The sequence below is a fragment of the Neomonachus schauinslandi genome, chromosome 1, assembly GCF_002201575.2.
Source record: "Neomonachus schauinslandi chromosome 1, ASM220157v2, whole genome shotgun sequence".
Taxonomy (NCBI): domain Eukaryota; kingdom Metazoa; phylum Chordata; class Mammalia; order Carnivora; family Phocidae; genus Neomonachus; species Neomonachus schauinslandi.
In genome coordinates this window covers 119,136,890-119,152,176 of record NC_058403.1, presented here as the reverse complement: position 1 = coordinate 119,152,176, position 15,287 = coordinate 119,136,890, and the positions used below count along the sequence as shown (strand labels likewise).

General features: G+C 48.3%; 1 protein-coding gene and 1 long non-coding RNA gene across 2 annotated transcripts in view; one reads left to right on the top strand and one right to left on the bottom strand.

Moving 5' to 3' along the window:
- Window positions 1–579: 579 nt before the first annotated feature.
- CLSTN2 (calsyntenin 2) overlaps window positions 580–15,287 on the top strand; it is a 47,206-nt gene continuing 32,498 nt past the window's right edge. Inside the window, exons 1-3 of the mRNA XM_044912336.1 lie at window positions 580–603; window positions 774–936; window positions 14,876–15,042. Of these exons, the coding sequence (XP_044768271.1) occupies window positions 580–603; window positions 774–936; window positions 14,876–15,042 (354 nt within the window). The remainder of the gene's footprint in view (window positions 604–773; window positions 937–14,875; window positions 15,043–15,287) is intronic.
- Window positions 959–2,891, bottom strand: LOC110570705. The gene is made up of 3 exons (XR_002479742.1): window positions 2,847–2,891; window positions 2,605–2,758; window positions 959–993 (listed from the first exon to the last, which is right to left on the bottom strand). It is a non-coding gene; the product is annotated as an uncharacterized LOC110570705 (long non-coding RNA).

Genomic DNA, 15,287 nt, shown 5'->3' with positions numbered 1-15,287 from the left:
TTGTGAGAGGCCATAAGTGTAAGAGTGCTCTGTACCTGTCCAGGCCAGGAGGACCATTTATGGTCCTTCTCTGCCTCCCCATGTCCTCCAAAGTAGGATACAGGTGAGTCCCCCCGTGAAGACTGTCTTTCTCAGACTGTATTTTGCTCAAGTTTAAGGGGCCATGAGGTTACTCCTTGGTTGCTCCTGAGACAAAGGAATCGGGGGCTCTTACTCTTCTGTATTCCATCCTCCTTCCTCATCCCCTGTTCTTCGCCTTCTCTCTTGCTCTTTTCTAGCCCCTAATTCTCTCCCATTTTCATCTTTCTCTTTCTCTTCCTCCTTCCCTTCTCTATTCCCAACTTCATTTCTACTTTCAATCTATTATCTTTCTTTTTCTAGCCTCGCCTATCCCCAAACTTAGGAAAATAATTTCAATTTAACTTTTTTCTCTACTAAAGAACTAAGAAAAATTTTATACAAAGCAGATTTAAGCTGTCACCCACCCTGTCCACCAAGACCTGGCCAGGCTCGACAGCGGTGAATTACATGACCAAGATACTTGTCTGATGATTGGATTCTCTGGTGTTCTTCTACCCCATGGTTTGCTCCATCAAGTTCGATGTGAGCTTTTCTAACCTCACTTATAGCAACCATTATATTCATTGAGTTCTTTGCAATAAGAACGTTTGACCCAAAAACATCTTCTCTCGCTTTCATAATTAGAATAAAAGCCTGTTTGAGGTTTCATTGCATATTCAATTTTAAGTGTTGCTTCTCTTTCTTTTCATTAGATATGTGACAAAGAATGGCATTACTACGTCATCAATGTGGAGTTTCCTGTAGTTACCTTATACATGGATGGAGCAACATATGAACCCTATCTGGTGACCAACGACTGGCCCATTCATCCATCTCACATAGCCATGCAACTTACGGTCGGTGCTTGTTGGCAAGGTAACTCTGCGTCAAGCCCTTCTCCCTGGCCCATCCGTGTACAGTCCATGAAAGATACTGAGAGAAAAAAGGGAAAAGCAAATGATGTGAGAATGAGCCTAGAAAATTTATTACCCCTTACTAATAAAACAGGACCTATAAAAATAAGGATTAATCCAGACACTAAACTTGTGTAATAATAAGCACTTGACTTGAGACCAGATTTTGATTTTAGATCAACATGAGCAATTTCATGGTTGCCTCTGAGTTGTTAGTGCCTTTTACCATTCTGGAACCTTCTCTGATTTCAAACTGGGGCTGTCTACACAGAAATGGCTGAATGTAGAATCCCATATCAAAATTGCCATTTGACTCTGTTGAGTGCTAATCTGGAGCCAAGGATCTCCTTTTATCCCCACACAAGCTGTCCAAGCCCCCAACCCCCTGCTCGGGGAGCTTACAAATATGTAGGACTGTGGGGGGGGGGTGTTGTCTATCGGCATGAGGCCATGGGAGGCCACTGTCAAGCTCAGCTCAGCTCTGAGCCCCTTCCCCACTCACTAAGGACAGAGGCTCCTTTCCACAGAGTTGCCTTTCCACTAGAAGGTCTCTGCCCCCTCCTCAGTTCCTCTGCTGCTGTTTCTCCTCCAATCACCAAACTGGAAGGCTAATCTCCTCTTTGGAAGCAGGAAAACCAGCTCTTTGAACATACATTTCACCTTTCTGTCTTTCACTCAGATCTGTTGGAATCTTTGTTTTTGCTCCCTTAAAAGCTGGGGTGCTTTGAAATACCAATGAAAGAACAGAGGGGAAGAAAAATGCTCCCCATATAAGCAGATTAGTACCCTGAGATGACCCAACCTCATGGTGACGGATTCTTTGAAAGTTACTGAGATGTGTGACTCTGACCATTCACCATGGGAAGCTGAGGGGAGAGGTGGGCTGTGGAATAAGAACATGCCTTCAGAAAACCAGCTGACCAAAGAGTGAGCTAGGGGACATATAGACCCCACTGGGTTGAGACAAAGAGTGGGTGCTGGACCACACCACGCAAGATAAGACAGAAAGATGCACACGTAGCACAGCCTGGGAGCAAAACCCAGGAAGGAATAAAGCACAAATGAGGCAAGGGAAGAGAATATATTTTTGACCTGGGGTCACTGACAACATCTGACATATGTCACATGATACTGAAAAGTTCATTGAACATTTCAATAGAACTTGGTAAGAGCTTCATCAGTATTGCTGAATTCCCCAGGAATTCAGAAAAGGGAGACTGTCATCTGGCGAGAGTCCATGAAACTAATTAGTGTGGCAAGCCACTGATTCAGAGATTGCACAGGAATCATTAGTCACTGAACACTGCGCTGGCCCTCTCCTATGGCTCAGTGCCTCAGCCGGACACCACAGCCAGCCTGTGGATATTTTGGAACATAGCCCGGATGCCGCACATAAGTAAAGGGGGTGCTGCCTCACTATGACCCTCACCATGACGCTTCCCTTAGAGGCCCTCAGAGACCACATCGGGATCCCTGTCCCCCCAACCTGTAGTGGAAACGTGCCCCCACCTCTACAAGGCCAGTTATAACCACTGCTGCCCAGTTGCATGTCCTCTGGGTGGGGAAATAGTCCCACCAAAATAAAAAGTGCTTTTATAAAGAATTAAGATGACCTCTCAGAATCAGTTACCATAGGCTAAGTTGTGCTGCAGTGACAATCAAGCCCCAATTCTCAGGTACTTAAGATAATTCTCAGTTTATATTCACTGCAGATCAGTGGAGCTCTCCTCTGCTCTTTCCTCAGTCTGGCACCCAAGCAGACAGAGCAGCCACGTTGCTTCGTACTACGAAAGAGGAAAAAGAAAGCATGATGAATGGTGCATGAGCCCTTACAGCTTTCACCTACGAGTGACACCAATCATTTTTACTCACATTTTATTGGCCAAACCAATTCATATGTCCGCACCTAACTCCAAGAAGGCAGGGAAGTAAAAATCTCCAATGTGTCTGGAAGAAAAACTGGAAGTATTTTATGAACAACACTGATGAGCACCATGGTCTGTCCACTTAGTCAACAGATATTTGACTGTCCATCCCACATAAAAAACACAACCACCCTTGGGGCACCTGGGTGGCTCAGTCGTTAAGCGTCTGCCTTCGGCTCAGGTCGTGGTCCCAGGGTCCTGGGATCGAGCCCCGCATTGGGCTCCCTGCTCCGCGGGAAGCCTGCTTCTCCCTCTCCCACTCCCCCTGCTTGTGTTCCCTCTCTCGCTGTGTCTCTCTGTCAAATAAATCTTAAAAAAAAAAAAAAAAAACACAACCACCCTTCCCTAAATGAGGCAACCCAGAATGCCACCTGTTACTGGCTCCAAGCTCAATGTCCAGATTCTCTGAGTGATTCCTGATGATCTCCCCATCAGGCTGAGAGGCGTAGGTGGCTCTCTTCCTCAGGACCAGATGTGACTCCACTTGATCTGGAGACCTATACATGAACAGGGAGAAATATCTGCTGCCGCCACAACCATCACCCCCTACACACACACACACACACACACAGTGCAACAGTGGAACAGTGGGAGAAGGCAGAATAACCAGAAAACATTTCCACTAAGAGGAAGAATTGGAGAAACACAGCAGTCTTTGGTCACTAGCAATTCTGAAATCCCTCTGGGCAGATGCTTTAAGGGCCCCTACCCTAAGGTGGGGAGTGTTCTTTGTCACCCTTGACTCCATTTTCTGGGGTGTTTCCTTCTCAGTATTCTCCTAGGCCACATCTAAAGACGGTGGCATCACTCCATAAGTAACAGCACCAATACTATATCTGATAATAATTTATTTAAAAGCTATTTCACAAAAATGCTTTTAAAACATTAAACCAAAGCATAGGTTTATTTTATTTTTTTATAATTTTTTTACGATTTTTAAAATTTATTTATTTGTTAGAGAACGGGAGAGTGAGAGAGAGCACAAGCCGGGGGGGCGCAGCAGAGGGAGAGGGAGAAGCAGACTCCCCACTGAGCAGGAAGCCTGATACGGGGCTTGATCCCAGGACCCTGAGATCATGACTTGAGCTGAAGGCAGGCGTTTAACCCATCCAGGAGCCCCATCATAGGTTTATTTTAAAAGAATGTGGGAGAAAGTGCCTGCGAGGGTGTTCACCACCGAGTATTTCTGCCCCCTTCCCAGAGAGATGCTGGAAGGTGTGATCAAATGACTTGCTTTGGCCAATTAAATGTGAGTGGAAGTGCCTGATTCATTTCCTGGGTGCAATTTTAAGAGCCCATGTTGCAAGGAGGCCCTTTCCATACCTGGGTATTTACAGTCAGTCCTGTGAGAAAGAGCTAGGAGTCCCAACGTGTAGATAAAGAACCTGAGGCTTTCAAAGGTGAAGTAGCTGACCGTAGGTCACCCAGCCAAACCTGCCTCACCCCAGGTCTTCAAAGCCTGTCTTCTCCTCACTGTGACTTGTTCCCCCATTGCTGGTTGATCATTCCGTTGATGTCATTATGTGTTTGGGAAAATGCAGGAACTGATGCATAAACCTTCTGACACATCTGTCAACTCTGGAATTAATCCACAGCAACCCTGTATTCCACTTGCAATCCCTTGCTATGTGCTTCCTTAAGTGACCCAAGGAAAAAGAGTTTAGGCTTTAGAGTCAGAAAATTTTGAATGTGAGTCAAACCCCCATCCTGCCACTTCCTAGCTGTATGGACCCAGCAGAATCTGCAACTTCCCAGAGCAACTACATTCTCATCTATAAAACCAGGCTAATACCTCCCTTGTCATTGTAAGGAAGAGATGATAGGTATGTGGAGCATGCTTGGCACGTTTCACTTGAATAAATGTATCCATGGGAAACCATCTGCTGGTCCCCTCCTCCATCCCCTCTCTGCTCCTTGCACCTAAGCCCCACACGGCAAGCATGGTATGCTCTGTGACTCCAGCCTCCCCGTGGCTCCTTGCGTGCATGGACATTTCTCCCCTTCCCCAGGATGAACCCTCCCACGGACCCTGCTCTCCCGGGTCCATCTGCAGATCAGAAGGAAGGTCAGTGAGGCGGGAGGGTAGCCAGTCAGAAGATGAGTGTCAGAACACGGTGTAGGCAGGACCCTGATCACACAGTCTTTCAGGCCACGGAGATTTGGGTATCTTCCCTGAGAGGAAAGATAATACACCGGTCAATTTTCAGCAAAGGAGACAATCCTTAAGAAGCTTGAAACTTGGGCTTTCTAGGATAGGTGAGAGTTCAGCAGGAAGATAAGGAAGGCAACAGCAGGGAAACTTCACAGAGGCCCGTGCACCGTGCCCTGTCACTGGGAGGTACAGGGACTGGGAGGAGTGCAGAAGAGGCTGGGGGTTGTGACCATAAGATGCCAGACTGCCTTGTGAGGGAGCTTGGATTCGCATCAAGACTTACATCCTCCCTGGAGCCAGGCTTTGTCTTGAAAGAACACGTCAGAAAACCTTTCTGTGATATTGAGAGCCCACGATGCAGCCCTTATTTGGCATATTCCTAACTGCCTTCAGGCCACTTACATGCATATTGTAAGCCCGCTGGGTGAGCTTCTAATTGCCTCTGGGCCTGCGATTGTGGGGAGCTTTTGAGGTGCTTCTGAGGTTGGCAAGGAAACAAGTTCCCATTTGTGAAATTTCCAATTGGGGTTTCACAACACAGATAGGAAATAATTTGATAGCAGCTGCTTGGTGGACGCTCCCGGGAACGGGCTCGGGCGCTGTTGCTGGGCAGAGCTCCGCAGCCCCAGTTAGCCTGCTCGGTCCTGTTAGTGAACTTGAAAGCCAAAGTAATCAGTGGAACTTCATTTTCATTGGTGTTTTTTCCAGTAATTAAGAAAAAAAAGAGACTTCATTTACACTTAAGAAATGTTGCCAGTACAGCCTCCAGCATGTATCTTCATTGTAGAGAAAGGCTTTGGTGGTGAGGATGGACCTCGCATCACAGAAGAGTCCTCTTCCCCTCCGCGGCCGTCACACACCGCCCTGCCTTCACCTCTGCGCTCCAGGTCACGGTGGTCTCAGGATGCAAGCCCACCCCCTCAGGGCTGAGCTCTGTGTGTGCCAACTCAGAAACTGCTGCCTACAGGCAAATTCCAGGTTCCTTGTCTCTCCCTGGGTCTTGTCATGAGAGAAGATGATTTAAAAGATGAATTAATTTGCCCTTTTCCTTAGATTTCCTATTCATCCATTTCTTAACAACAAAAATTCAAGTTCTACTGATCCGTTATAAAAGTTGTACACTCCACCCGCTTCACCCCTGGACCTCCAAACTGGGCACACCCACTCAGGGACTGGAGCCCCGCTGTCCTTGCGAGCAAGTCAGGAAGGCTGCTGACTGTGTCAGACCAGGGCCCTAGGGAGCCCCAGGGTTTCAGGGAGATGCCCCAGCAGGTGGAAGTCTGGGCCACCTCTCCCCCAACACCACAACCAAAGCATCTCTATGTGTGGCATCTGTAAGGGTTCTTTCAACGATGTGGCTAACCAGGTTTTCAGAAACACAACTCTCGGCATGCTGTCAAGAAGCCACCACCTTGCTCCCTCCCTGATCCTCATCTCCTCTTGGTGGATCTCATTGCAGGCCTCCTTACTCGTCCCCAGCAACCACCTCATCCCTACTTCTGCCGGGGACTCTCCTCCAGTGCTTCGGACCTTGGCCTTCCTAAAGCATCCAGCTTTGCCTGCTCCTGACTATGACACTATCCTGGTCTCAGATGAGGAGACCTTTCGACCCTAGCTCCTGGTCTTGCTGAGTCCTACCCCCTACTTAACAAATAAAGCCCCAGGAGGTAGAGAAAGGGATGGCTCTAACAATTAGAACTTCTTGTTAAGGGGCAGATAGAGAACTCCCACTGTGGCTTTTGGGAGGAGCCAAGGCAAAGAACAGGAATGGTCAAAAGTGGGATAAAAAGGCAGAAGTAACCCTGAGAGTTGCAATAATCAATAGCATGTCATCTTCCGACAGAGGGGAGTTGGAGCCACATGTGGTCCTGAGATCTGGTGCACATTTCCAGGTCATCTTGTCGCCAGACACTAAAATTAGTGCAGGGACTGGGAGTACATGCCTTCACTTAATAAGCTTGGTCTAATTTAGTACAAGTTATCTTAATAAAGTCTGTGTTGAAATTATTCTACTTCCCTAGGGTCTCTGCTGCTGGAAGAAAGAGGCATGTGCTAACATAGTCTGCCTTAGATTCAGGTGGGCATTTCCCAGGGAGGGCTTCAGGAAGCTCCAGTTCCATAGGATGCCCCTTCCACAAGGAGGCCATCATGGTCAAGGCTGGGAAACTGCATCAATTATCCCCATACCACCACGTGGGAGAGTCACAATGTTCGTTAGCTTATTAAAAGCTCTCAAAAGCCCACCAATCAAGCAGTCTATTTGATAATACTTAACCCTTGTTTCTCAATCTTGTTTTACTATGGAACTCACTCTGTGAGACAGTGTTCTTGGAACACTCTTTGGGAAATATCTTGTTGGAGTTACTGATGCAGGTCTCCATCCCCTGCTAGGCTAGGAGTTTACAGAAGACAAGGACTGTCTGTGCTCCCAGATTCCGCTCCCCTCACCTTTCCCCCTACTCCAGTAGGTCAACAGAGAAGGTCAATAGCTAATGTTTATTGAATTACCTCCCATTTTTGAAGCTGTTTTGACAAAGGTGTATGGTTTGTGGTCTGACACACGGGGATGACTAACAAGGTGTCTCTTAATATTAACGTATCAAAAAAATCAAGAAAAGATTGTTCTAGGCCCTGGAGTTAATTTGACGTGAGGGCATATTAGTTTAAAGAAGACATGGATAAAGTCTGCTTTAAAAATCATGTCTGGAAACACGGTATAACTGAGTTGTAATTCTAACTTTATGTCTTATTCTGAAGATGATATTAATTAGAAAATCTGACAAGGATCTTGGAGCAAAAACAGTATTGTTTTAGCTTCTCTGAGAGATACACCAGAGGGGAGGGGAAAAAAGCCACTTAAGGGAAAGATAGAGAAAACTCACATCATGTAATCTCATGTTTGAGTCCCTTGGTTCATGCTGCCCCTACGACTAGCTGCCGTTTTTGAGTTCCTACACTGTGTGGAGCTAAAAGCATGCCTTCCCCTTTCACAACCCTATTGCCTGGATAAGAATGGGATCCCCACTTTGCAGATGAGAAAACAGAGAGGAGAGAAGTGCTTTGCTAAGGGCCACACAGAGCCTGGATTTGCAGCACCAGAACCCTCACCCTTGCTTGCACTGCTACACCACCTCTATTTCTAGAAACAATGTATGGCCAGACCACGTTGCATATCCAAGTACGGAAGACCAGAGGATTCTGGAATCTGGAGTCAAATCACTTGAGGAAACTCCCAGGGCATTTTTCCCACAGATTGAACAAAGTCAAGCTGAGGCCTAAAGGTAACTACAGGCCCATCACAGTTCAGTGTAGGGAGGGTTGAGCTTGGAGCTGGAAGAAGAGAATTCCAGACCCTCCTTGCTGCTCTGGGTCTTTGAAAAGTGTCTTGCCTCTGTAATCCTCAGTTCTTCATCTGGAGAATGAAGGGGATCTCCTGGATAATATATGAGGGTCCTTCCAATTCCATGAATTCAGGTCCCCAACCCCACAGAGATGATTTTTGGGGTCATCTATAGTCATACGGTTTGCGGCTTAGAACATGCCATATGTGAAACGTCTGCTGGAAAGGCTGGAGAGATGGATACATAGACACGAAAAGGGTTGAGAAAGCCTGCTGAGAACGGTCATGGTCAGCTGCAACTGCACATCATCACAAGTCACCTGCCGCCTACAGCTGCAGCCCCCGGAGCTGTGTGGACAGTTTTGAAGCTACAGCTTCTGGGGTCTATTACACACTTCACTTAGTCCTTGCGTTCTGTGGGTGTCCCCATCACCGAAATGAGGAAATGAGGGAAAGCAAGATTGCAGACGGTCTCACCATTTCCATTGCTCAAAATTGATACCCAGCCATCCATGAAATTGTGTTCATTGAGGGGTGTCCCCATCAACAAGCCAGGCATAGAGCAGCATTCAACTCAAGCAAGAGGAAACGCGGCACCCGCTCAGCTCTGTGTGTTGCTCAGACTAAACACCTGTGGGAAGGACAGCGGGAAGCAAAAGAGCAGAAGCATCCTGCATGCGCTTCGCGGAGGGAGGAGCAGCACCTTCACACCACGCGCATCTTCTACTTATATGTAGAGGGAAGTGGTTCAAAAGCTCTTGAGGTGGGTAGGCCCCACCTCTCAGTTGAAGGAAAGCTGAGGGGGAATTCAGTCCCAATGCAAATTCTGGCTCAGAATAATTGCTGCTGAAGCCCTTCCGTGTCCACAGAAGCCAGTGTAATCGGACATTCTCCCCCAGCGTTGTGTCAGTCTCAGCCTGTCCCCATCTTCCTGAAGCAGCCCAATTACTACAAGGTGTAGTATAATTACTACAATTACTACTACTAACAAGGTGTCTCTTCATATTAACGTATCAGAAAAATCAAGAAAAGATTGTTCTAGGCCCTGGAGTTAATTTGACGTGAGGGCATATTAGTTTAAAGAAGACATGGATAAAGTCTGCTTTAAAAATCATGTCTGGAAACACGGTATAACTGAGTTGTACTTCTAACTTTATGTCTTATTCCAAGGATTAGCATGTTCCTGCCCTAGCAAAGGGGCACTTCTGTTGACCTGCAGAAAGAAGGGTGTGAACGTGAGGTTCAAAGAATCCTTTTTGAACCCTCCGGGCCACATCTATCGTGCGGCATGCAGGTCAAAGCCTTGCAAGCAAGCCAGACCTGAGTCTGAATCTGGGCTTCACTAATTCCTGGCTGCGTAGCCATGGGCAAGTTATCAAACTCTGAAAACATCATCAGGAAAAGGAGTTAGAAGTTTAGCATGTAGGAATCTGAATTCACGAAGAAAAATTATTTTTTCCACAGCCATCTTGGTTTCATTTCGAACCCCTCTTCCATCTGAGCGGGGGAGAGTTGACCTTGGCAAATTGGAAATTGTTCCATTTCCTTGGTGCCAGCTGATTTCAGGGGTGTTTATGTGGGGCTAGGGTGCTGGGGGGCCTCCAGGCATCATCCCGTGCAGGTGTCCACGGAAATGGTGCTCACCTCTTCGGTCCTGTCACTAATGGTCTTTCAGGGCTGGCAGCTCCCTTAGTATTTCCTTGTCTTACTTAGGGGCACAAAAATATCTCCCGTGCTTGTCATGCTCTCTCTGTAAGACCATCTGCAGTCCATCTGCCTATCTGTCCAGATGTGACAGGCCAAAATCCCCTCCAGCATCGTGCTCCCCAGCCAAGGCTCAGCCCAGGAGGCCGGCTCCAGGTGCCTCGCTGTGCACCCCTGTGCCTTACCCCCTCCACTCCCTCCCTGCCAGGCCCCTTCCTAGTCAAGGGTGACATTTTCTCGTCTGCGGGAAGCCAGATTTTCTTCTACTTTTCCCCAAATGTGGATCCGTACCCAGATCGTCCCCACCCTCCTAGGGTTTAGACTTCTGGAAACAAAACTGGGGAAGAAACTCAGCTTTAAGCCCCATCTGCTCTTCTCCTTGTCACAACCCTCCCTGTGGCAATGAGCACAAGCCAGATATGTGTCTACAGAGAGGGTAAAATCAAAAGAATAGAGGCTAAGGTCTCAAACATACTATCCTGCCACTTAAGTATTAAATAAAATAGCACATGAAAGAACTTGCCATGTTTTAAGGGTCTCCTAGATAATGGCTATTATTTTTTCCCCTCCGATCTGTTGGACACCTCATCTGTAGCATTTGTTTGGAAATCAATCATGCCCTGCCTTAGATCATATATTGCACTGGCAATTTACTTTTATATTTTTATTTTCCCAGGGTCTATACTTTATTCTCCCAACTAAATATAAGTTCCTAGAGAGCATGGTCTACATCTTATAATTAGCTGAATCTAACAGAAGGCTAGGCTTTCAGCAAACACTTTAAAAATGTGTGCAGATCTAGCCTCAGGAACCCAAAATCACATTCGCTAACATGTAGAGAAAGTTCTTTGTGTAAGAAATCAGATTATGTTTTTTTCTTAAAATAATTCATGAGCATGTTTATGTCTAAATGTTAACAGAGGAGCCATGTGGGTTATGAAGACACCCCAGATATTAAAAAGAAAGAGATTTTCAACATATCTATTATTTTTTAAATCCTGCATCACAGCCACCCCTGAGTGCAAATATATTTCACATTCTATGCTGGCCTCCTATTGCAAAGTGCTAATTGAATCAATTTCCCGGAGCTGCATCACTAATAAATAGAGTACATCACAGATCTGGGTTTCTTGAATCAAAAATACAGAACATGAATGCTTTGCTGAGAGAAAATGGTGTGTAGGAAATTGTCTTAGCATCCAAGAGAGTCACCAAGTTTGGCCTTTAAACATGGTGCTGCAGAGTGAGCCCTTGAGGGGGCTCTCTGTCAGCCTCACCCTGGCTGGGGCCGGCCAGTACTCCAGAATGCCCCAGCTGGCCCCGTGCATGGCTGCGAGGGGCCCACACTTCACCACTTCCTACTTGCGTGGCCTTGGGCCGCTTACTTCTCTCTCAGTCTGGGTTTGCTCAACTCTAACTACAGAATAAGTACCTCCCTCCCAAGAGTTTGGTGAAGGTTCAGTAAGATGATGTATGTGGAGGACTTGCACCATGTGGGAGACATAGTGCATACCCAGTGTATGATAGTTGCTGCGTCTGCTGCTCTGAGGGGACACAGGGTGGACAAGGCAGGGAAGAGGTGGCCATCCGGAAGCCCTGGAGAGTGGCAGCTCCGCCATGCGTACTCACGTTCACACCCTTCTTTCTGCAGGTCAACAGAAGTGCCCCTTTGCTAGGGCAGGAACATGCTAATGGCACTGAGGGGTACTTTACCTATGGGGGCTTTGAGGACCCAGAATAGAAGGCCCGAGATGGGTTTCCCCCTCACTCTCAAGTCATTGCCATATCAGGGCATTCCTCAAAGGCAGATCTGTTTGGAGTTCCCTGTGGACTGAGGACTTCAATAGAACCTTCTCCTTTCATTTCCAAAGTGAAGATGTTTTTGGTTGCAGGGAACAACAGTGTGAGTCAAAATGGCTTACACCATAAAGGTGGATGATTGGCTCCCACGGTTGAGGATGTGCTGTGGTAGAGCATGAGGAGGGAAGTCCACTCGGGCCTCTGCTATTACTCTCCCGGCTCTGCCTTCCTTCATGCGTCACCTTGGTCAGCCCTGGTCTGCCTACAAGATGGCTGCAGCCGCTCTAAGCCTTCCTCCTTCACATCATCATCTCCAGGGAAGAGAGCAAGAGGAGATTCCAGAAACTTTCTGGAGAGAAAATGGAGGCCCTTTTCCCAAAGGCTGCTGGTTGATTTCTCCTCTCATCTCATTGGCCTAAATTTGGTCTCATGATCACTGCTGGGCCAAGCTCTGTGGCTTAGTGGATGCAGGTACTGATCGGCGTCATCTGAAGTCGACACCTGACTCAGTCACTGGAGCGAGGGGAACAGGAAAACCTGATTAGCTGTGACTAAATAGAATCCATCCCTGGAATTCAAGTCAACTCCCCCCAACCTCTGGGCTGCCGCTGCAGGAGGGCAGAGGTGAGACGGGTGTTGGAGAGACTCCACAATGTCCACTACTCTGCTGGCATTGATTCAACATCTCTTTCAGTTCAGGAAACAGTTATGAAAGGTCTGCTGTGTGCCAGGCAGGGTGCAGCATGCTGGGACCACACGGGGGCCCTGTGCTATTGAAGGGAATAAATGAGCCAACTTATGCAAAGTGCCCGGTGCAGCCCTCGGCCCTTAGTACCTGCTCCGTATCATCTTCATTAGAATGAAAAATGCATGAGTGCTCCCTGCTACCCAGGAGAGACTTAAACAAATACATCCTAGCAGTGTGGGAAGGGTAGCCAGAGTAAGCCTGCGGGTGGCATTGAGAGAGATCACACAGGAGTGTGCAGAAGACCCAACCTAAGAAGCTTACAGCCAGTGATTCCTAACCTTGACTTCACATTTAACGCACCTGAGGAGCTTCTGAAACTTCCCACACCAATTAAGTCACAATCTCTCGGGGTGGGACCCAGCACCAGAATCAGTTTGACTTTTTAAAGATTCCCCAGGTGATTAAAATGTGCAGCCAAGGTTGAGAACCACAGTAATAGGCTGTTGAGGACATATAAGCCACACATGTAAACCGTTAGCAACGCTGGGTTCTGAGGGTATGTTCAAATGAAGTCAGTGCTCCAGGGCTCAGGGCAAGGAGAGGACAGGGTGGGCAGGGGGCTCCTGAAAGGTTTCTGTGTGCAAGCAGGGGACAGAGGGTTGAAGGGGCCTTGAAGGACCATGGGATTTGCCTAATCTAAGCAGTTTGGAGGTGGTATCTTAGTGTGAAGAGGAACAGTTGTGAGCAAAGGCATGCATGGTAACATAGAGGGTGTATCGGTGTGGACTCAATCACAGGAGAAAAACCACACTGTGATTTCAACAGATCAATGTAGAGAATTATTAACTACAATAGCAAACTGGAACAACAAAGAATTAGCTACTGAGAAGTAGAGAGAACTCTCAAGAATATAGGAATGCGGGTGTTAGGAGCATCTACTACCCCCGGGCTGAGGTAGAGTGACCTGGGGAGAGCCCTCCACCCCCTCCAGCTGAGGTCCAGGCTCTGCTGGCACAGAGTGTCTTGTGGAAGGAAGGGAGAAGTCACTGCGGTGTCACTCTAGTAGAAATAGAAATGTGCCCTCTGGGGTGGTGTCTCACTGGAGCGTGCTTTGCTAGGGATGCATTGCAGGATCTAGGTCTGGGGGAGGCCGCAGGGGCCCTCGGAGAGAGGACAGGGGAACCAGGAGCCAAAACCCGGGACTGTCCCCCCACAAGCAAGCAGAGGCTCAGGGTTTACAAAACCTTCCCAGGGAATTAGCGAAGCTGAAGTTCGACCCACAGCTACCTTTCTCATATGTCCCGCTACCTCTCTGAAGAGACAGAAGTGCAAGATCAAGGCAAGTCTGTCGGTGTAGGCTGCCCAGAGACGGAAGGGGCCTGTGCTCAGTGAAGGCTGTGGGGAAGGCCTCCTGGAAGAGGTGAGGACTCAAATGAACCTGAGGGGCGCTTTTACTTTAGAGACCTTGAGAAAAGCAGGGAGAAAGTGGAAGGAGGGACCTTGACATGAGCAGCGTTGAACGGTTTCCTGTGCCGCAGAGCAGCCCTGAGCTCAGACAGGACTTGGCTCAGCCCGTAGAGAGAACAGTGGAAAACAAGAAGTAGGCAATGAGAACAAAGAGGTAGAACAGAATCAAAGAAGTCCTCATCTGCCAAAGAACTTGAGTTTAAGCGGGTACAAGATCAGCTCATTGCAAGAGAGCCAGAGCCCGTGGATGTAGGGCTCCAGGATTCCTCGACTACCGGCCAAACTCTCTGTGGAATATAGGGCAGCAAACGCCAGCTTTGGGGTCAGACAGACCGGGAGTAGAGGGCCAGCTCCAGCGTTCAGCTGTGTGTCCTGGGGCAAGTCCCTCAACCTGTCTGAGCCTCAGGGTTCTTCGCGTGTGAGTGGGAAACAAGGGTCCCTTCTTTGCAGGCTTGCTCAGATGAAGTCCCCAGCAGACAGCCGGCCATACAGCAGGCCTCCCGCCGGTGGCAGCTTCCTTCTCCCACCCAGTTTTACTCTTTGGGGGGGTCCTTTCTGTCTTCTAACGCAGTGCACGCCTCTGAAGGCAGCTGTTTCCAATCCAGGATTTCTAAATCAGTTGCCGCTGGGGAGCGCCAAGGTCTTGGCGGCAGGTAATATCCTCGTGTTGCGAGGCTGGCCGCTGAGCTTACCGCTCTGCAGGAAAAGCTCAGGTTGAGGGGACACAGTCACTGTGTCCTTGGTCCCCCGGCCAGATCGTGCCATGAAGTGGTGTTTTGGACCCAGTCTCCACAGGGTAAATGACCGTGCTGCTTTCACTTTCAGGAGGAGAAGTCACCAAACCACGCTTTGCTCAATTCTTCCACGGCAGCCTGGCCAGTCTCACTATCCGCCCTGGCAAAATGGAGAGTCAGAAGGTGATCTCCTGCCTGCAGGCCTGCAAGGAAGGACTGGATATTAATTCCCTGGAAAGCCTCGGCCAAGGAATAAAGGTAAGGATGGAGCTAGCCTCGCCGCCAACAAGACATGGACTCAGGGGGCAGAGGCTACCCAGCGCCTGCGCACTGGGGAAATGGAGTCCTCCCCTGCCGAGTTGCCCAGAGATGGTGTGGCGGCAAAGGTGGGGAGGTTCGTGACCGTGACTTCCCTGGGGGACTTCTGCTGTGTCCTGAAATTCCTAGGTGGAGCCCTTGTGTATCATCGGTTCACTACTCAAGAGCAGGCATGGGTTCAATAT